Source organism: Microplitis demolitor, chromosome 6 (genome assembly GCF_026212275.2).
Source record: "Microplitis demolitor isolate Queensland-Clemson2020A chromosome 6, iyMicDemo2.1a, whole genome shotgun sequence".
Classification (NCBI taxonomy): Eukaryota; Metazoa; Arthropoda; class Insecta; order Hymenoptera; family Braconidae; genus Microplitis; species Microplitis demolitor.
This window is the reverse complement of record NC_068550.1, coordinates 6,619,412-6,641,091: the sequence shown is the minus strand read 5'-3', so window position 1 is coordinate 6,641,091 and position 21,680 is coordinate 6,619,412. Positions and strand designations below refer to the sequence as shown.

The following is a 21,680-nucleotide window of genomic DNA, read 5'->3' as shown; positions in this document are numbered from 1 at the left end:
GCAAAACTCATTTTGTGTATAATTCAAAAAATAAATTAATTTTCAATAGCTATTAATGGCAGAAATTCACGAAAATTCACAAATTTCCGCTGCAACCTATCTCGAAGGTTTGTCTTGCAGTCACGGGCCATAGTCCCGTGTCTCCAACCTGTCTCGTGGAAAATTCGCAAATTTCCCAGTTTAGATGAACTTACTTCATTTATTTATAATTTTAAATCTTTCTGATGTCTGCTACATTTGCACTCATTTCTTACCGGTCGTAAATCTTAAATAAAAAAAAAATGTTGAATTCAAAAATTTCTATAGAAATTTTAGAGAAAATTAGGACTGACGTCTAAGAAAATCTATAGAAAATATTGAATTTCACATTTGAAATCTACATCAGGAATCTGTTTAATGGAAATCTGACATTTGAGATCTATATCGAAATTCGTGTAATAGATATCCGCCCTCACGTTTATTTAAACGCATGCGCGTTGCCGCCCTATTTCAAAATTTTTATTTCATCGCATGCGCATTCCCGGTTTTCGTATTAAAATTTTTAAAACATCGCCATTATGATTTTTTGAGGTTAGATAAATAAAGTAAGCTAAAGAAAAATTTTATGTGAAAATCTTGACAATAATTATTATTAAGCAGCAATAATATTATAATTATTAACATCGTAATTAATAAAATAATAAGTATTGTAATGCAGCATGAACAGTTTCATGATACGACAAATTTAAAGAAACGGAAACCGAATCGTCTACGAGGAACTCCAGCAAATAAATACAGTTATGGACTAGCGACTGTTTGTGTTGTAGGATTTGCAATTGCCTGTGAATTGTATATGTAAGAATAATAAATTAATAACTCAACGATACTCAAATTAGCCGACTTAATTTTTTTCAAAACTATAAATTATAAGTAAAATATTTTTAAAAATTGAACCTACGGTTTTTTAAATTTTCTATATTTGCATATTTTTTTTTTTTTTTTTTTTTTTTTTTTTTTTTTTTATAATCGATTTGTTGACAGAAATCTGATGATTTTTAGTTGTCTGCTAAATTCAGGACCGAGTGTAAATGTAACTGACAAGTAGCAATTTTCAAATAAATAAATTAAATGTAAGTATAATGAAAATTGAAAAGTGCGTATTTAGATAAATGAAAAATTAGTACGCGCATTTTTTAAACTTTCATTATTTATGTAATTAACATTTATACGTTGTCTCAGGTCTGCTACATTCAATTACCCTGAAGTTAACAGACAATTAGTAATCCTGTATTTTTTTTTTCAACAAGTCAATTACAAAAAAAACAGAAACTAAAAATATGCACATGTTAAAAATTTAAAAAACTAAAGGTGCAATTTTTTTTTGTAATTTATCGGCTTGTTAAGAATTCAAAAATTATTTGACGTCTGCCAAATTCAGTATCATGATCCTGAAGTTAACAGACAATTAAAAATTTTCGAATTTTTTTTTCAATATTTTAATTTTAAAAAAAATAAAATAAAAACATGCACATGTAGAAACTAAAAATCTATAAGTGCAATTTGTTAAATTTATCATTTCCAAAAGAATCGAAAAATTATTAGACGTCGGCTAATTTTAGTATTATGTCTAACTTCAGTATCATTACATTCACACTCATAAATGTATAAATTGTTAAATAAATTTTTCAAATTACAGAAACTCAAACTGGGCAAGACCTCGTATTGAACGTCTCTATGATCGCGTACAATTGACAGAGTTCCAGAGAGAGCAGCGTCTTATGATGTCTGATCTCGCGATTAATTCAATGATAAAAAATATACGGGAAAGGAGAGAAGGAATCGTGCGTGAAGACCCGACAATCCACTACGCAGCCGAGTTCGAAGATTAAATACCACTCGTTTGAATTCATTTATTTATAAAACATAAATTATGGATTCTCAATCAAAAAATAGTAGAAGGTAGAGATTGAACTAATGATTTATGTAAAAAGTCATTCATTATGGAATTTAATAAATAATTATAAACAAATAAAATTCTGTGTTTTTTTTTTATTATAATTTCTAAATTTAGAAGTTAATTTTTTTTATAATTTTCAGTACGCGGGGGAATTCAACTAAAGCTAGTACGGGATTAGATCCAGAGGTTAGAAAAAGTGATAAGAGACCGGTATCCTCAGCTAGTGAAGACAGTTTAAATGATTTTAAAACTCCACCGCTGCTTAGAGCTGCTAAATTTATTACAGATATAAATAATAGTGATTTGGACGGTAATTTTTCACCTGGACAAGCTTCCGGTGCTGTGGCATCTTCAGGAAATACTAAAAATTTAAGATCAAAAGCCAGTAATCAACCTGGACCAGGATCTAGAGCAATAAAATCATCAGTAAATACCAAGAATCCTAAGTTTGATGATGACTGTCAACCTGGACCATCATCGCGAGCAATCAAATCATCAGCTAATTCAAAAACTCTTGGATTAAATGATGAAAATCAACCTGGACCATCAGCAGATACCAAAAAAACAACTAAAAGACCAGTATCTCCACCTGATGACAGTCTAGCTGATTTTAAATCACCGAAACTGGAAAGTAAACGTCCAACTGTTACACTTATTGACAAGCCTCGTGCTAAACCTAAGAAAACAAAACCACGTAGCAAAACTAAAAAAGAATCAAATCAAATGTCTTTGGAGTCATCATTTTTCAAGCCAGCAACTTCATTCGCTTGCCCGCTTTGTCTCAAGACATTCGTAGATTCAGCGAGCCAGCTAGCGCACTCTAAGACATGTGCATCTAAAAATAATGTATCGACACGTAAATTAATAGAAGCTGCAGCTCTGCATGAACGTCAGGCTGAGGAACGTCGTGCAATTGGACTTCCAGCTCAGCCATTTGCTAAACCGCGCAGGAAGTCAACATTCAAACGCGCAGACTTGAAGGCAGGTGATCCAGATGTCCAGCTGGCACTTGCGTTGTCTGAATCTCTTCAAGAAGCCCAAAATCTTGAGGAGTTTGATGCCGCAGTTGCTCTGGCTGCTGCTTCTGTTGATGATCCAGATCTAGGTTCTCTGGAAATGACGTCGTCCCAGCGAAAAAGTACTTTGCGTAGTTTTGGATTCGTTAGCAGCAAACCTGTCATTGATGCTCCGGATAAACCTAAAAGGAAAAAATTGAATGCGCAGACGGTGTTGCAGACTAGGACTCAGGAAACCAGGCAGCGATTGCTCGCTGAACGTATTGCTGAAGTTATTGTAGACAATGCTGACATGACGTTCAAAGTTGGAGGTGATTTGGGTCTAGAAGATCTGGATGGAAGAATTGAACTGACTAGCGAGGTGCTGAAGAAAATTCTAGAGCCTGAGAGAAAGTTGTGGAATGGGTCAGCGAGAAAAGCGAGGGGTGAGTTTTATTATGTTGATGATCTAGGAGAATTTATTAAGCCGGTGGAAAGTCTAGAAACTTGTGAAGTTAGTAAGGATCCGGAGATTCTAGAAAATTATCTAGGAGATATAAAAAATGAAGTGGGGAATAATAAGACAATAGGAGAAGTTGAAAAGGCTCTGGAGTCATCACAAAAAATTCTAGAACGTTCCCAAAGCGTTCTAGAAGCTGCCGAAAAAAGTATAGAAATAGATTCTAGTTTAAAACATTCAAAATCTTTGGATGAAAAAAACTACAATTTTCTAGAAGAAGAAAATATTCTAGGAGTTGATAATTTTCTAAAAGTTAGATCTCCTGGAACTGAAGATAATTTAGTAAAGACTCCAGTTAAAAAAATTCTAGATGCGTCAAAAATAAATCCAGAAGCTGGAGAAAATATTCTAGGAGTTGATAATTGTCGAGAAGTTAGATCTCCTGGAACTAAAAATAATTTTATTAAGACTCCAGATAAAAAAGTTCTAGATGCGTCGAAAATAAATCCAGAAGTTAGATCTTCTAGAATATTAACTGCCGATGAAATTTTTATAAAAATTCCAGAACATGAAAATATTCTAGATACGCCGAGAAAAAATTTAGCTTCTAGAAAAATTATACGACGTAAAAAAATAAAGTCGGACACGAGTGTTAATAATTCTAGAGAATCTAAAGTTATAGACAATTCACTGGCATCTAGTTGGCGTAAAATGTTGAATTCTTCTCAATGTAGTGACGTTATTATTTTATTGGATGATAACAAATTTATTTATGGTCATTCGGTAGTTTTTTGGACTCGTTGCGAGTTATTGTATCATGACTTAACAATCTATGAGAGTAATTATTCAAAAAATCTAGATAATTACGATAAAAAAATGGATAAAATCATAAAATATCAAATAAATTGGTCGGATGTTGATTATAAATCAGCTCTAATATTTCTAGAATTTATTTACTGTAATTATATAGATGATTTTAATCTTCTAGAAGATAAAAAAATATGTGAAAATTTTAATTTTCTTGTTAAAAAATATAAATATGATGATTTGATAAATTATTTTAATACAGTTTATAAAAATAATAAATTCGAGGAGATCGATAAAAATGTAGATCATTTTGAAGTTAATATTGATCAATCGATTGATCGAAAAGTTGAAAGATCGATTAGTCAACCAGTGAACATATCGGTAGATAATCAAATCGATGTATCGAATAAACATCTCGATATATCACATGATGAAGAAATCAATAAATCGATTAGTATAAAAATCGATAAATCGATAAGTGAAAAAAACGATAGATCGAATAATTTATCATTTAAATCGCCAATTAATAATTTAAAATATAGTTATACAAATTTTAGTATTTCACCAGATATTTTTGATGATATGGATTCAATGAACTGTGATAATTTATCTGATAATAATCAACATGTCGATAATGATTTTGAAACACGAAGTACTGGAGTTGAAGAAGAAATAGTCACTGTCGGTAATGATTTTCAAACACCAGGTACTGAAGTTGAAGAAGAAATCGATACTGTCGATAAAAAAGAACCTGTTGAAAATAATGTTGATGTTGATAAAGAAGGAGAAGTTAAAAATATTTTAAGAAGATCATCAACTTGTCCAGACAATTTGAATAATGTTGAAAAAACTAAAACAATCCGAAGTTTTTCTGAGGATTTAAATGAAACGTTGAAAAAAACCCGAAGTGATTTAAGTCTTTTTATTGAAAAAATAAAGAAAAGAAATGCTAAAGATATTTTAGATGACAGTGAAGATGATGATTTATTTATTCCTGGCGGCAAAAAAGTAAATCCGTTTAAAAAAGTTGATGAGTCGCTGAGTGACATATACCGAAATGTTAAAATAGATACTGCTAATGTTAATTTGCGACGTGGAAGCAGATTCTGGGCTAAGAAGAAGACTAGTGTTGACGCAGTTGAGAAAGTTGAGGTTAAGGTTAAGAAGTCAGCGTTGAGTATTTTTGAAGATGATGTTCGGGATAAAGTTGCGTCGAATCCGGATAAGTACCAGGGATTTGGTGATGTTGACTTCGAGAGTGATTTTGAAATTGACGATGATTTTGACAAGGTTGATAAGGTTAATAAAAATGAGGTTGGAGTTGGTGAAGAAGATAAAAGCAGCAAAAATAAACTGGCTGAGGATTTTAATTTAAATTTAACACAAAGCAATGTTGACGTTGATGAAGATATTTTTGATGTTGATGATCCAAATATGTCAATGTATTCTAAATACAAACTTACACATAAAGATAACAGTATTTCGTACTACAGAAATTTGATTAAAGAGTCAGCTATCACCGGAGTTGATAAAAATAAAAAAAGTGTTGACTCAGAAGTTGATGACTCTGAGGTTGAAGATGATAATAATCATGAAAAGTCATTTGTTTCATTTAGTCAGAACAAAAAATCAGTTGACTTGGAAGTTGATGTTGATTCGAAAGTTGATGTTGACCCGAAGATTGACGTTGATAAAGTTGATAAAAAGTGTCCTGTTGAGCTTGACGATGAGTTAGTAATTGAAATTGATAAAAATCCGGAACACTCTATTTTGAGTCAAAAATCACAAGTTGATATTGAGTTTGAAGATGATGATTTTGAAGATGATGATTATAATGATGTTGACAGAATTATTGAACAATCTTTCAATCCAAATAAATCAGGAGTTGACTTTGAATTTAATAAAAATTTTTCTGTTTACAATGACGTTGTTGATGTCAATTCAGTGTCGGATGATGACTTTGATTTAAATGACATTGATAATGTGGAAAATCAAGTTGAAAAATTAGATGATAGAACAAGTGAACATGAAGATGTTGATAAGAATCCAAACACTCCTAGCAAGATAAAAAGTCGTAGGATATCAAAAATAAATCAACTGTATTTAACTGAGTTATCTAGATATGATTTGTACGATTCAGACATCAACAGTCAACATGAAAAAAATGATAAACCCGAAGTACTTGATCTGACAATCAGTGAAGATGAGGACCAAGGCGTTGAAAATTTAGATTTTATCAACTGGAGCGACGTGTCCGATCATGTTGACTTGTCACAAAAATTATCTGCCCCTAAAACAAATTCATTTGAAAAGTCAACTTCTAAAAGACCGCGATCGAAATCTAATGATGTCAACTTATCAACCATCAACGAGTCATCATCAGACGAAGAAGTTTACTCGTTAAAAAAAAAAAAAAATTCAAATCTTCTTGACCTACTGAGCGAAGATGTCGATAACGAAGCGGCGAGTCAACAGCCAATTGACTCGCAAAGTAAAACGATAACTTCTAACATAACGAATATTTTAAGAGAATGCGGAGTGATATCTTTAACCCCCCCAAAAAAGTCTACTCAAAATTCATCACTAGCGAGTCCCATTCTGTTATCCGACGATTCGTCTCAAGATTCTCCTCTGCATGAATCGCCAGTTAGTCAACCTGACAATCAAATTGATCATGATTTAGAGTTCACACGATTTGCATTCGAAGGTGGCGCTGATATTCCATTTGATAATTTGGTAACATCAACACAAGTTGACTACCCATCATCTTCCAGACAGTTGACTTGTGATTCTAATGACAAAAAGAGTCCCTGTAAATTACGAAGATCCTCAACAGTTTCGCCGGTCAAAAGAAGAAATACTCGAGTGTTGATGAACAAAAGCAAATCAACAGATTTTATTTATTCGAGTTCTCAAAAGAAGAAATCTACTAGCAATTATCAACACAAAGACGAAATAAATCTTGATAAAGAAGAAATATGTAATTATTTAAAGCTACCGGCAGATAAAGTCCAGCTGTCATCAAATGTTGACCCTAAAGAAGATTTTAATCTTCTGTCCAGTCCGGAGTTGAAGAAGAAATTAAATTTCTATGGAATGAAGAATCAAAAGCGTCACCGTGCAATAAAACTACTTAATTATATTTATGAAACAATGAACCCATTAGTGCCGGAAGATATCGCGCATAAAAAGAATAATTTTAAATCCCGAGTCAGCGATGCACGGGAAGAATATAATTGGAGAATAGATTCGCTTTTGCGGACAGACGAGGAAGAAATGGGTGAAGATAATCTTAAGCGTCGTTCCAGTGGAGACTCAAGAGATGATTATGCGAGAAGAAACTCTCAAAGTCCAAGTCACGGAAGAAATGTTTCTCAAGGAAAAAATGATGATTGTGAGTCTATTTCTTCTGAACTACCTGAAGAAATGGATCTAACTGATGACGAATATGATCAGAAAGATATAAAAAATGTAAAAGATATTTTTCAAATTTTACTTAATGAAGACGATGATCTTCATAGAAAAGTCTTGATGTACGAATCGCTTCCCCTGGAAACTTTACACGCGAAAATAAAAAACAATGGTGTTAAATGCAGTGTGAGGGTTTTAATGGATTATTTAAACGAAGAGTGTATTAGCTTTTATGTCGAAGCACCGAAGAAATGGTCCAACGGCCGAAGAAAAATAAGAAAGAAATAAAATTTTATAATCTATTTATATTAATTTATGTTGTATTACTGTCAGTTATTTTTGTAATTTATTAAATTAATGAAATTGTATAAATTTAAAATTCGATTTAATTAAAAAAATTACATTGTTATTTACGTATTTTGATTATTTTAAATTATTCATGGTTACTTAATTATTTTATGTTGTTTGTCTGGAAATTATTCTAAAGTTTTCGATGACATTGTAAGTATTTGCTTATAAATATTAAATATATTTTTTCATTTAAGTAAAACGCGCAATTAATCCATTTGATTCCGGTCGCAAAAATTCCTTTACGATTGCTGACACCATTTCGTTTAAGATATCGTTTAATACATTGAGGTCTCTGTAATTTAAAAAAAAATTATTTCTATCATTTATCTAATATATTTTAGATAAGATTAAGATAATTCTGTTTGATAAACGTCTCAGTAAAAATTAAAATTTTATTTACGAAGTTTGAGTTGAAAATTTTTTCGTAATAAAATTTAAATTTTGAAATGAATAAAAAACTATATGACCAATTTATTTAAAAATTGAATGGGCAGTAGTTTTTGATAAAATCTTTAAATTGCCGAGAAGAGAAGAATTTCTTGGCGCAAGAAATATTTTGCACTATGAACTGAAGACCAAAATTTTCTTAGGACTGAAAAAAATTTTTTGGCGCAATAATTTATTTCTCACTTCAAAAACTTCTGTTTTCAATTCGTAAGGCAAAAAATTTCTTAGAACCAGTAAAAATTTTCTTCGGAAAAATAAAATTTTTTCGAGCCAAGAAATCCGTTTTTTCTGTGTATGTCCGTAAAGAAGTAAAAGATGTCTGAAATTATTTTTACGGTTTTCGATAATGAAAAAAGAAATAATTTGAACGTTCGTTTTGTTAAAACTTACTGAATTTCAGGTGATGCACACAATTCCGTGTAATATTTAATTTTAGGTTCAGTTCCGCTTGTTCTCAGGGTACAAACAAGCCCATTAGAGAATGTGAATGTTATCATTTGAGATGATTTTGAGATGGGTAATATTGCTTTATTATTTAATTGCGTGTTGTCGTAGCCAGTTGTCAAGTCACGGATTCCTATTATTGAATATTTTCCTCCTGCGATACTTGATGGATACTTGAACATAAAAAAACAATTATTAATTTAAATGATTTATCATTTTTACAATTCATAATTGCTAAATTAATAAAGATAAAAATATGGTTCAAATTTTATTAGAAATCAAAGACTTTTTGCTTCAAATTTTATTTATGTTTTTCATCATTTCGATCATCAGTTTCCAAGATATCAAATTTTTTTAAATCCGTTAATCTATTAGAATTTTTTTCAAAAATATTTTTCAACTTTTAAAAAATTCATAATTCAAAAACTAACGGAGATAAAAATATGGTTCAAATTTTACTAGAAATCTAAGACCTTCCGTCACAATTTTCACTAATATTTTATCTACTTCCAATAATTATTTTTCAAGATACCAAATTTCAAACTCCGTACAAATAAAAAAAAACCAAAAAAGAACTTACGATAAAGCAATATTATAAATATCCTTATAAAAAGGTGAAAGAAAAAACAATGATTGTATAACAGGCATAGATAAAATAACAAATAACAACGGTGGTAATACAGCTAACGAAGTTAATAACATAATTAATAATTGTTTCAACCAATAACCCGTCAGCACTTCCTTCGACATTTTAAATATTATTGCAAATCCATTTAAATTATCAACAAAAATATCAAACAAACACAACAACTTAACTTTCCCTTCTAATAATTATAATAATAATAATTTATTACAACGTTAAAGATTCAAAATAAATATGCATATATTTATATTTATCATCAATATACTTATTCAAAATTTAACAAGTGTTAGCTGTTATAAACTACATTGTATACTGTATTGTACTCGGTGATACATATTTACATTTATATTTATATACATATACATAAATAAATATAAACATATATATACATATTGTTTTCGTATGTGTGTAAATATATGGTGGGATTTATGCCAGCTCATGCTTATATATATGTATTTAAATATGTAATTGTATGTGTAAATAGATTGTATACAATCATCGAGTAATGGAGTGATGCATTTAAGTCTAAATACTCGACTAGAAACTAGTTGTCTGGACACTAGTTGACCTTCATACTTGAGTGATAATATTCTACTTGTATTTTTCTTTATTATTTAGTTTTTTATATTTATATATATATATATATTTCTTTATTTATGTTCAATTGTTTGTTAAAGTGAAGCAAAAGTTTTGTGTCGAAAAAATGCAATAGCTTTTTAATTTTTTTAAATTTCATTTTATAACCAATTTATTATTATTTTTAATATTTAATTAGTAATTAGTAATTAGTAGTTAGTAATTAGTAATTCAGATTTCGATAATAAGTAAAATATTAAAAGTTTTAGTTTAAAAATTAAAAATTTTATTTTCGCGCCAAAATTTGAAAAATATATAATACGTAATTATTAGTTTTATTTTTGTTTTAATTAATCAATTATTATATTTTTGTGCTAAATCAAAATTTTGAATTTTTTTGTATTAATTAAAATTAAAATTTTCTAAAACTTCATTCACTTTAACTTCGATACCATCAATTCTATAACTTTTTACAATCAGACAATTTTTATCTACACGAAAAAGAAATGAACTATATAATTTGAGAAATAACAAGTCATATAATATTGATGTGATCAATAAATACTATCATTCTAAATAGTAATTATTTCATTGATAATTAAAACGTAATTAACTATCGGTTACGTATTAAAACTTATTGTCTATGCAGAAAAAATTCATATTTGGACTTAAAAATTCGTAACATACCCAAGGAGCACAGTCAACTTTAAGATGTCTTTTAAAAGGATGATAAATTTTTTTTTGTCTCAAAGTCACTTTTTTTGGTATAAATACGACAAGCAAATTTTGGTTCCGGAGTCAGAGCCTAGTTGTGTTGTTTTTTCTGTCTTATTCCAATTAAAAAGTCATTTAGATGACTTATTTTACCACTATTTATATTTTACTTTCTGTCGTCACTTGCGTTAAGTCTTTTAAGTAGATACTTTTTCGGTGACATATCGATATGTCAAAAAACAGCCTAAAAACTGATATCTTATAGATGTCTCAAAGACAAGTGTGCTACTTGGGTACATTAAAAATTTATGAAACAATATAAAATTTATTGTTTGAAATGTTAAAATTCTCTTTATCGATACCCAAGTTCCGGTCAATAATTTCAAATACTAATTTTTAAAGTTTTTTTTCTGTACTACTAAATTTACAATAAAAATATCACATCATTGTATTAATTAAAAAAATTTTTAATTAATAAAAATAATGTCCCAAGCGACGAGATTTCAAATCTCTTTTAATATATTTAATTACTAATTACAAATAATAATAATAATAAAAATAATAACTTACAGTATCAGGTTTACCCTCAAAATTTCTCAATCGGTCAAATATTTTTTTAATCGTCTCCTGTTCATGACAAATCCAATAGGAATTATTGCTAATATGTCTTCCATACCTTAAAAAATAATAAAAATTATAATACATAAATAATTAATAAATTACAAGTGAATTTAAAAAATTACTCAGTATAAATTTCGTCTAATTTATCCAGCAAAGTCATCATCCCAATATCATTAAGATAAGCCGCCATTTCAGCAACACGTACACCAGCAGAAATTCCATCTTTATCAAGAACATTATCACCGCACATAAAACCGATAGCTTCTTCAAAAGCAAACAATACTTGTTTGTTATTCTGTTTAAGTTCTACGGTTTTGTTTCCCATCCATTTAAATCCAGTCAGTGTTTCCTGATTAATTTATTTATAGATCAGCAGGTCATTAGATTATCAAATTGTATATTTTCTATATATCGGTACCTCGAATTTAAAGCCTTCTTTCTTGGCCATCGATGCTAATATTTTACTGGAAACGGTAGATGCCATCATACAGACATCGGATATATTTTTATCTGGATATTTAACTCGGTATCTGTGTAACATCCACCAGCCTAAAAGACCTCCGAGTTCATTTCCTGTGAAAACGTGCCAGTCTCCTCTATAAAAGAAAATTTTTTTTTTTTTAGTTTTTATTTTTAAATTTATAAATTTAAAACTAATAAAGATAAAAATATGGTTCAAAATTCTTCAGAAAGCTAGGACTTGCCGCTACAATTTTCATTTTTGTATTATGAAGTTTCATTCATTAGTTTCTGAGATAAAAAATTTCGAATATGAGTCAATTTTTAGAAGACAGAGTTCAAGAAAATTTTTTGAAAATTAAAAAAAATTCACAACTTCTAAACTAATGAAAATAAAAATATGGTTCAAAATTCTTTGAAAAGCTACAACATGCCGCTATAATTTTTTATTATATTTCGTAAAATTTCCTCTAATAATTTCCAAGAAACAAAAATTAAAAATCTATACTACAATAAAATTTTTAAAAAAGCTCCACTGACGTCTCCATAAAATATGACCAAATTACCCAGCTAGTTCCTAATTTCTTAAAATCCTCCTCAGCCTGCCTCTATAAATTCCAGTTCCCGTCCTTATTTTTTTTTATCCTAAGACTAAAACTTCTCCCCCAATTAAAACTAAAAATTCTCCTCCAATTAAAAAATAAAAAAAAAAATAATAATAATAATTACGTTTTATTTTTAACAGCACAAGCTAAGCGATCAGCATCAGGATCATTAGCTAATATTATATTTGAATTATTTTCATTAGCTTTTTTAATACTTAAATCCAATGCACTTTTTCCTTCTTCAGGATTTGGAAATTTAACTGTCGGAAATTCAGGGTCTGGTAATATTTGTTCTTCTACTGGAATTAATTCCTATAGAAAAAAAAAACTTTAATTAATTAATTAAATAATTAGTAAGAGCGTTAAATTTTTAGTAAAAATATAATTACATTTAAATTAGCAGCTTTGAAAGCTTGACGCATGTACTCATAGCCAACACCATGCATTGCCGTGTACGTAATTTTTAAATCTGTTTTTTTATTTATCTCAGGATAAATAACTTCCTCTTTGATCAATTCATTGTAAGAAGACATAACTTGAGCTAGTGGATCCTTGTAGAGAGGAGAGGAATAAATTTTATCCGTAGCCCAAGAAGACTCTAGTGGTTTTAAGTTCATCAGAATGTGCTTGGAGATGCCTTTGTCGTGGGGAGTTATTATTTGGGCCCCGTTCTCCCAGTAAACCTTGTACCCGTTGTCTTCCTTGGGATTGTGCGAGGCGGTGATCATTATTCCAGCTGCGCAGGAGAACTTGAGAACGCCGAAAGGAATGTATGGCGTCGGACAAAGCTCAGAGTAAAGATACACCCGGATTTTATTTGCGATAAAAATGGCAGCAGTTAGTTCAGCAAATCTGTAATTTATTTTTTTTTTAATTTTGGACAACGAAAATGAAAAGAGAAGAAAATTTACGGCTGTTTGAATACCCACATCACTATATTTGTACTCCTGAGTGATAAGTTAATATACTTGCCAATAGACTGGGCCAAAAAAATCGACTATTTTTTTTTAAAGTATATCGAAAATATTATTTGGGATGAGAAAAAAAATATTGCGAAAATTTAAGCTCTTAATATTTATATTTATATTGAGGTCTATCGTCGCAATTTTGGATTTTTGTTTACTGAGCGGGTTTTTGTCTCATAACTCTCAAACAATTGAGATATACGAAATTGACTTGAACACATTTCTTGAAAGAAATTGAATGTTCTACAAAAAAGGTCAAATTGAAATTTTTCGTCAGATGAACCGTTTTCTTATAATCATGCCTTGAACATTGGTATAATTTTAAAATTTGATTTTTCAACTGGAATTTTGTAATTCATGTAAAAATCAGTATCCGGAAAGAAGCCAATAAAAATTCTTAAATTCTTTTTTTTTTTTTTTTTTTTTTTTGAAATATTTAAATTTTTACAACAGGAAATTAAAAAGTCCGTTATTATGTCATGTTTTGAAGTATTGGTACTCGCTTTTTCAGTCTTTTGTCAGCGATTTTTTTTACACGGGCTATCGGTATTCATTTCACATGGAATATCATGTAGAATTAAAATTTCATAACTTTCATAATGAAAAATAATTCCAAATAATTTGAATGACAAAGTAATTAACAAAAGTTATTGTTAAAATATATTGATGTGGGTACTTATTTTACTCGCCCTGTTGTCTACTACCCAACAAACTCACCTCTTGCTATTGTACCTTCCGTCGTACCCAATGATCACTCCCTTATTGTGGACGTCTTCCACAGTATCAACCAAGTACTCCATCAATCCTTGACCCGTCTGTATAATAACCACATCGTTCATCTGATTGTAACCCGGGCCCATTCGACCTCTCAGACCCGCGGTCCCGAATTCTAGTCTCTTTAAAAATAATTTACTCAGCAATTTAATGTCTCCTTCTTTCACTAATTCGCGGACCTCATTCTCAGCTTTCGGATCCTTAAAAAAAAAAAAAATAAAACTTAATTACTCTTGTAAATTTGAGTTATTAATTTTCATTACCTTGTTGTAACTCAACCATTCAATTATTTTTTCATCCAAATCTTTTACTCCAGTGTTGACTTCCATAATTTCTACAATAATAATAATAATAATAATAATAATAATAATAATAATAATAAATAACAAAAAAATAAGTAAATAAATAAATAAATAATAATAACAATTAATTAATTAAATAAATTATAACTAACCTTAAGATTTCTCGACTTATAAACTCCCGAATAATTAATAAAAAAAGTTACATTGCATCAGAATAAATATCAGTTAAAACTTGACCTGATTTAAAGTAATAGATAATGAATTAAAATAAAAAATAATACTTTGGTTAATTCATTGACAAGTCAACACGCGCAAGTCTTATGTTTTTATTTTATATTACATACTGTCACATCTCTTTTTACTACATAATAATGATAATAATAATAATAATAATGTGTAAACTTGTTCGAATGGCTGCTACAAAATTGAGCATGCGCACTTTCATAATTATTTGAAACGCATGTCTAATTTTTTTCCCGCGAAATTTTTCAAATTCATACTTGGCTGAATTAAAAAAAGATGCTAATTGAACTGATTTCTTCACGCATGCGTAAATACCCAAATAACACAGACAACTTTAAGATGTTTTTTACAAAGATGACAAATTTTTTTTGTCTAAGTCATCTTTTTTGGTATAAATAAGACATGCGAATGATGGTCCTAGGAGATATAGAAAATTTGTGTTGTTTTTCCAGTCTTAAGAAAGACCAATAATAGCACAGTTTGATTTAGCAAAAACTTACAAAAGTTTCGTTGAATTTTTCATCAAGTTTCCGTCAACTTGGGGCTCCTAATTTTGATTTCATAAAGAAGTGCAAAAATGAATACATTTAGACGTCACAAAACTGACGTCTGATTTATGGAGTCTTCAAGAATTCTTAAGAGTTCTTAAAAATGACACTTAAGAAGTCATCAAAGACTTTAAGTAGATATGTTTTCGATGATATAAATTTCTGATCGTTTTATCAACATATTGGTGCCTTATCGATATGTCAAAAAACATCCTAAAAACTGATATTTTACAGATGTCACAAAGGCAAGTTTGCTACTTGGGACCATTAGCCCGCTATTAATTTATTTTGAATTTTTAAATTTCTGATAAAAGCGCAAAAGCTCTACTGCGCATGAATTTAGCGCGCGCGCGTAGAATTTTTTTTTTTCAAAGTAAGCAGTAAGAGCCTTAAAGAGGCTGACGAACACAACCATTTACACAGTGTAAATTATACTACATATATATACATATATGTATGTATATATGATCGGACTATAGTAAAAGAATATTTCAACTCCTTGACAATTAAATATATTTTTTTTAAAGATTACAATTAAATTAAAGATTGTAAATTTTCTAAAATAACAAATTCCATTTCAAAAATTAATTTATTCCTTAAATATATACACATATATATAAATATATACATAAATATATGTAATTAAAGTGAGTTGAAATTGTGATTTTATTTAGATCAATACTTAAGTGTTAAAGGTTATTTAATTGTTAGTGATAAAAATACATATTATCATTATTATTATTATTGATAATAGCGAGAGCAATAGCTGAGTGTCTGAATCTTAATAAATTAAAATGTTATCAATAGTTACTTGTTTTTTATAACTAGTTTAAATTAATGCAAAAGGTACCTGGTGATTGGAATATTTTTTTACTGCCTGTGTAAGAATTAAATTATTTATTTATTTATGTATTTTTTCTGGCATATGGTAAGAATTGAATATTTGCAGGTAAATAAAATCTTTCAAGATTGATAAGAAGGGGAAGGTGTTAGAGATGGATGTGGGAGTTGTTAAGATTGCGGAGGATAAAGATTTTGAAAAATTAAAAAAATTGTATGATGATAATAATGATTGGAAGCTGGATTATAATAAACCGGACTTGTCTGTGTGGACTAAACATGTGCCGGGAATTAGTTTTAAGATGATTAAGGTAATTTATTTTTTTATTATTATTATTATTGTAAGCTAGTGGAGGAATTTAAGTCAAAAAGTATAGAATACGTTTTTGTAGAGAATCGAATTCTCTATAAAAAAGATCTTGTATATATTTTATGTGCAATGGGTAGTTAATGACTTAATTATTAATTAATTACCTAATTAGAGCTTTGGAAAAGTGGAAATTGAGAGTAAATTTAATTATTGGAGTTTGTAATTTAATTTATGAGGTAATTAAGGGTTTTAGGTGAAAATTAATAGAATACTTTTTTGTAGGGAATTTAATCCTCTACAAAAAAGGTCCTATGTAAATTTTATGTAAAGTAAATAGTTTATGAATTAATTAATTTTTAGGAAATGGAAATTGAGAGTAAATTTAAATACTGGAGTTTGTAATTTAATTTATGGAATAATGAAGGGTTTTAGGTGAAAATTAAAAGAATACTTTTTTGTAGAGTATTCAATTTTCTATAAAAAAGGTCCTTTGTAAATTTTATGTAGAGTTGATAGATAATGAGTTAATTAATAATTAAAGTATCGTTGTAACTAGAGCTGCGAGTAAGGTATCGGTAATTATTCAAGTTTGCAATTAAATCTATGGGTTAATTAAGCGATTTACGTAAAAATACAAAGAATACTTTTTCATAGACAATTAAATTCCTTTCAAAATTGGTCCTTATAATTTTTTTATATCTCCAATACTTTAGCCATAATTTAAAATTTATAAATTTATTGATAATTTAACTAATTATTAGATAAGAACAAGATACCCTGATGTTGAACCAGAAACACTGTACGATGTGTTACATGATCCGGAGTATCGAAAAGTATGGGATACACACATGATTGAGTCCAGAGACATTGGATTTTTTAATCCTAATAACGATATCGGTTATTATTCAAGTAAGTTCTTAAATAAAAATATTAACACATGATTAGTAATTAATAATTAATAATAATAATAACATAAATAAATTACTTAGTGGCCTGTATATCACCATTAAAAAATCGTGACTTCATTTTACAAAGATCCTGGTTAGACACTGGGAGAGAACAACTTATTATTAATCATTCAGTGTATCATAAAGATCATCCACCGCGAAAACATTTTGTACGAGCTACCTCTTATTTAACAGGTAAATTTATTAATTACATAATTAATATTTATGAATAAATAAATAAATAAATAAATAAATTTATTCAAAGGATATGTCGTAAGACCGTCACGCAATGGAGATGGTGTAGAACTAGGATACGTTTCTCATACAGATCCTCATGGTAAATTACCAGTATGGCTTGTAAATAAAATTACACAAATATTTGCACCAAAGGTAAATTTACATTTTTTGTTTAAATACCGATTACTGCAATGAAAATTAGTTTCATGTCAAAAGTCATCGAATACTTTTTTTTAGAAAATTTAATTCTCTATAAATTTGATCTCTTGTTAATTTTATGTACACTCAGTAATTAAAGAGATAATTGCAGTTTTATTTTATTAAATAAAATACTTTTTTTATTGATTTTTTTGTCTACGAACTTAAAATGTCAATAGTTTGAAAATAATTAGAGATATGACAAAAATCATTAGATACTTTTTTGTAGACAATTTAATTCTCTATAAATTTGATATCTATTAAATTTCGCATACAACTGGTAGTTTAAGAGATATTCATAACTAAAAAATTGAATACGTAATTATTAGTCTTGTAATTGGGTCAAAGTTAATTTTCAATCATAACTTTGTTATCTGATAAAATTTATCAAAATCAATAGTTTAGTTACATACTCCCTAAAGTGTTAAAAGTTTCATTGAATTTAAAGTTTAAACATAATTTGTAAAGTTACGGCTTCATTTAAATATAAACTCGACCATACATAAAATATTGTTTATAAAATAATTATAAAACTACTAGACTGATTCATTTTAAAATTAAATTGGCTCTCAGTATTAATAGAATTTTTAAATCACCGCAAGAATTATTAAGTCAGTAAATTTTTAATTTTTCTGTGATACCTAAAGTCCACACAAATTAATAATGGCGCCCAAAGGCTCGAAAAATAAATAAATAACTTTGTAAAAAAATTTCAGATGGTTAAAAAATTACACAAAGCAGCAGTCGCTTATCCGGAATGGAAAAAAACCCACAATCCAAATCACAAACCCTGGCATTATCCCGAACAGATAATGGCGCCCAGAATACGCGTTGAAGATGTAAGTTAATTTATCTATCAAATTATCTAGCTTATTTTTTTTTTAGAAATTAGTTACCAGATACTAGTCACTAGAAGTTAGTAAGTAGTTATTAGTCATTAGAAATAATTAATAAATCGCTAGTCAGATTTTTCTAACTTTAACTTGATAAAATTGTAACCTAATTCTGATCTAGTAACAGTTACTGCGGCAATAGTTGCGCTAGTCTCGCCATCTAGTAACTGTTACAAGAATTTCTAATCAGCACAGAAGTAAAAAAATTAAAATTAATTAACAAAATCTCAAGAGCTACACGGGACAAAAATTCCAGTTAAATTTATGATGCTAACATGGTAATTTTTCCTATTGATCTATCGATAACACAAGGTCTTAATCTCTTTAGTATAAATTACGATGTGAGCAGGAAAATTAAGTAAGCAATAAACTTCAGACACTACTTTGACTTACTAGTTTCGCTCGAACCTCCTTAAAGAAAAGTATAAAATAATAAAATAATAGCTCAGACGGCTGTAATATATACAGTCTTTGTTCAAATTACGATGTTAAATAGTAAAAAATGTAACCTACATATTCTCTTAATTTGAATCAATGAAAAATCCACTGGTTCATTCAGTAAGTAAAAAAGTCACTGGTGAATCAGTGAAATTCAAAGTTGCTCACTTGCGAAATTTAAATACTTCATTGTCAACAGCAACCTATGATTAATTATACCGGTCATCCATAACCTAATGTTTGTTTGATAATTACAATTGAATTAATTAATAGATGTCAAACCAATTGTGACCTTATTATTGCATTTTCTATTATACATAAATTATATTATGTTTTTAATTTAAGCTATATTCCAAGTCTTGATAATTGCACGACTCTTAATGCGAAGCATTAGAGAGTGCTTTACGATCGAAAAATTCAGTTTGCCTCTTTTTTTATAATTTAATCGACCATTATATTTGTATAATTTCGAAGAAAGCTCGAAGTGCAGTTTCCTCCTTCCACATTACTTTGAATAATTTTAATACAGTTGATGTAATGGAAGTTGAATAAACTAAATTTGTGTAAATATGTTTTTAATGTATTTATTTTACGTAAATAATCATGCCCCATACGTATAAGTTGGGTTATGATGAATATTATATCAGTTCACTGTTAAATCACTGAATATGGCCGCCATTAAAATTTAATGGTTTACCAGTGAAGTTCACTGAGTAACCAATGGGATTAAATGGTTGCCGACCACTAGTCAAATCAATGAGGTTTCACTGGGGAACCAGTGAATTTCCACTGATTCAAATAAAGAGAGACTAAATAAAAGTATAGTCCACGACTACGATATTAACAACGTAAATTTGATTGGAATTTTCTTTCCGTGTACTTCTGGGCTAAGATAATTATTTACACATCAGGTTCGATTTACAATAAAAATGAAAAAAATTAATTAGAAAATAGTTTAGAAAAAAAAAAAAAAATAATAAAAATTGAAAACAAAAATGATATTTTTTTATTTTTTAGTGTATAAAATCAGTTGAAGAAAAAAATATGAAAAATAGTTACGTTGATGAGTCACATTTAAAAGATCAATTAGCGAAAGAAATGATGATTATGGACAGTGATTAATTGATTTTATTTTACAATTAATTAATCATATTAACTTGTTATTTATTATGATTATCTAGCAATCATAAACAAAAAAAAATTAAGAAAAATAGAATGCAGTATTACAGCCTAATTAATTAATTAATATATTAATTGATTAATTCATTAATTAATTAGTGTATTAATTAAAGTAAATGCAGTATATGTTATTTAGTAAATTCTTGTGATTAACAAAGTGCTATTTACAACAAAAGTATAAAAGAAAGTGTGGCCTGTTATTTTTATTGTTTAATTTTTTAAAAATTTTATTTATGCATTTATTATTAAATTTTGAAAATTAATGCCAAAGTAATTGTAATTTAATATTTATTAAATAAAACTTAACCGTGAAACGAGGTTAGAATTTTTTTAATACGCTAGATGGCAGCGTACTGTTGCTGCACTTGCCAAAGGCTCGTGCAAACTAAAATCTTCAATTTCCGGTATCTTTTAAACTATCAAATATAAAAAAATTTTTATTAATTACATTTTTATAGAGAATTAAATTCTCTACAAATATGTCCTCTATTAAATTTTAAATAAAATCTATAGTTAAGAAGATATTCAATAAAATAAATTTTTTTACCGTTACCAGGATTCTAACCTGTATTTTGACGTCTCCATATTTAAAATTTTAATAAAAATAAGAAATTAATAATTACCTTTATTTCACGGTAATAAAAACATAAATCTATATCATAGAAAATAAAAATATCGCACCGAAATTTTTTACATATCTGCACACCAAGACCGGTCTATTAAAAAAAAAAAAATAAAATAAAATAAAAAAAAAACATTATCTCTTTTTATTAATTATCTACTTACCTATTTAATTATTTACTTGATTAATTACTTGATAATAATTACTATTAAATAAGTAAAAACAATAATTTTTTGCCGCACAAAATTTTTTATCAAAAATAATGAATTCTACATCTAAATGTACTTATATAAATATATATTATTATTAATAAAAAATATGTGAGGTTAATTATTAATAAAATAAATAAAAGGCTTCGTGATTTTTAGCGTGCATTGTTCTTATTAAATTCAATAATAAAATATTTTAAAAATAATAACAAAAGGGCTGTGTATACAATAACGATCAGAACAGAAAGACTTTTTGATAAAAAAACTAACAAAATAATCAATAAAAGTAATTAAATTGAAATTAAATAAAAATCAAAAGTAAAATTTATAATAAACTGATAAAATAGCACAAAGTTAAATAATTATTATTGTTAATAATTTAATATTTATTAAATAAATGGGAATGCATTAAATTTAAATGCTTATAAATGTGAACTGCATGAGCACACTAATCAAATATAAATACATATTAATCATTTAATTGTTATATTTATAATTAATTATTA

At 28.1% G+C, this 21,680-nt stretch overlaps 3 protein-coding genes across 4 annotated transcripts; 2 read left to right on the top strand and 1 right to left on the bottom strand.

Moving 5' to 3' along the window:
* Window positions 1-517: 517 nt before the first annotated feature.
* Window positions 518-7,901, top strand: LOC103579870 (uncharacterized). The gene is made up of 3 exons (XM_008561431.3): window positions 518-834; window positions 1,676-1,938; window positions 2,077-7,901. The coding sequence occupies exons 2-3, from the start codon at window positions 1,910-1,912 to the stop codon at window positions 7,895-7,897; spliced, it is 5,850 nt and encodes a 1,949-aa protein (XP_008559653.1). The 5' UTR covers window positions 518-834; window positions 1,676-1,909; the 3' UTR covers window positions 7,898-7,901.
* An 8-nt stretch (window positions 7,902-7,909) lies between these two features.
* LOC103579869 (phosphopentomutase) lies at window positions 7,910-14,885 on the bottom strand. The gene is made up of 10 exons (XM_008561429.3): window positions 14,663-14,885; window positions 14,472-14,542; window positions 14,152-14,408; window positions 12,859-13,321; window positions 12,594-12,781; window positions 11,824-12,001; window positions 11,528-11,754; window positions 11,355-11,460; window positions 8,798-9,024; window positions 7,910-8,252 (listed from the first exon to the last, which is right to left on the bottom strand). Exons 2-10 carry the CDS (start codon window positions 14,535-14,537, stop codon window positions 8,150-8,152), a joined length of 1,815 nt encoding a protein of 604 aa, XP_008559651.1. The 5' UTR covers window positions 14,538-14,542; window positions 14,663-14,885; the 3' UTR covers window positions 7,910-8,149.
* A 905-nt stretch (window positions 14,886-15,790) lies between these two features.
* On the top strand, window positions 15,791-20,390 carry LOC103579868 (START domain-containing protein 10). 2 transcript variants are annotated; one of them, XM_014439357.2, is made up of 7 exons: window positions 15,791-16,147; window positions 16,251-16,452; window positions 17,213-17,360; window positions 17,441-17,593; window positions 17,664-17,788; window positions 18,550-18,672; window positions 20,182-20,390. In XM_014439357.2, the coding sequence occupies exons 2-7, from the start codon at window positions 16,297-16,299 to the stop codon at window positions 20,284-20,286; spliced, it is 810 nt and encodes a 269-aa protein (XP_014294843.1). In that variant the 5' UTR covers window positions 15,791-16,147; window positions 16,251-16,296; the 3' UTR covers window positions 20,287-20,390. The 2 variants fall into 2 exon arrangements, with proteins under 2 accessions (XP_014294843.1, XP_008559650.1); XM_008561428.3 differs by having other exon boundaries at window positions 15,792-16,182.
* The last annotated feature ends 1,290 nt before the right edge of the window (window positions 20,391-21,680 follow it).

What these genes read in the sequence shown, in the direction of transcription:
- LOC103579870 (XM_008561431.3), top strand. Translation starts at nt 1,910, where the DNA reads ATGGATTCTCAATCAAAAAATAGTAGAAG. An exon ending in CAATCAAAAAATAGTAGAAG is followed by an intron (nt 1,939 to 2,076) that starts GTAGAGATTGAA and finishes TATAATTTTCAG; the next exon opens with TACGCGGGGGAATTCAACTA.
- LOC103579869 (XM_008561429.3), bottom strand. Translation starts at nt 14,537, where the DNA reads ATGGAAGTCAACACTGGAGTAAAAGATTTGGATGAAAAAATAATTGAA. An exon ending in AATGGTTGAGTTACAACAAG is followed by an intron (nt 14,409 to 14,471) that starts GTAATGAAAATT and finishes TTTTTTTTTAAG; the next exon opens with GATCCGAAAGCTGAGAATGA. An exon ending in TGTGCTGTTAAAAATAAAAC is followed by an intron (nt 12,002 to 12,593) that starts GTAATTATTATT and finishes TTTCTTTTATAG; the next exon opens with AGGAGACTGGCACGTTTTCA.
- LOC103579868 (XM_014439357.2), top strand. Translation starts at nt 16,297, where the DNA reads ATGGATGTGGGAGTTGTTAAGATTGCGGAGGATAAAGATTTTGAAAAA. An exon ending in CGATATCGGTTATTATTCAA is followed by an intron (nt 17,361 to 17,440) that starts GTAAGTTCTTAA and finishes TAAATTACTTAG; the next exon opens with TGGCCTGTATATCACCATTA. An exon ending in CACAAATATTTGCACCAAAG is followed by an intron (nt 17,789 to 18,549) that starts GTAAATTTACAT and finishes AAAAAATTTCAG; the next exon opens with ATGGTTAAAAAATTACACAA.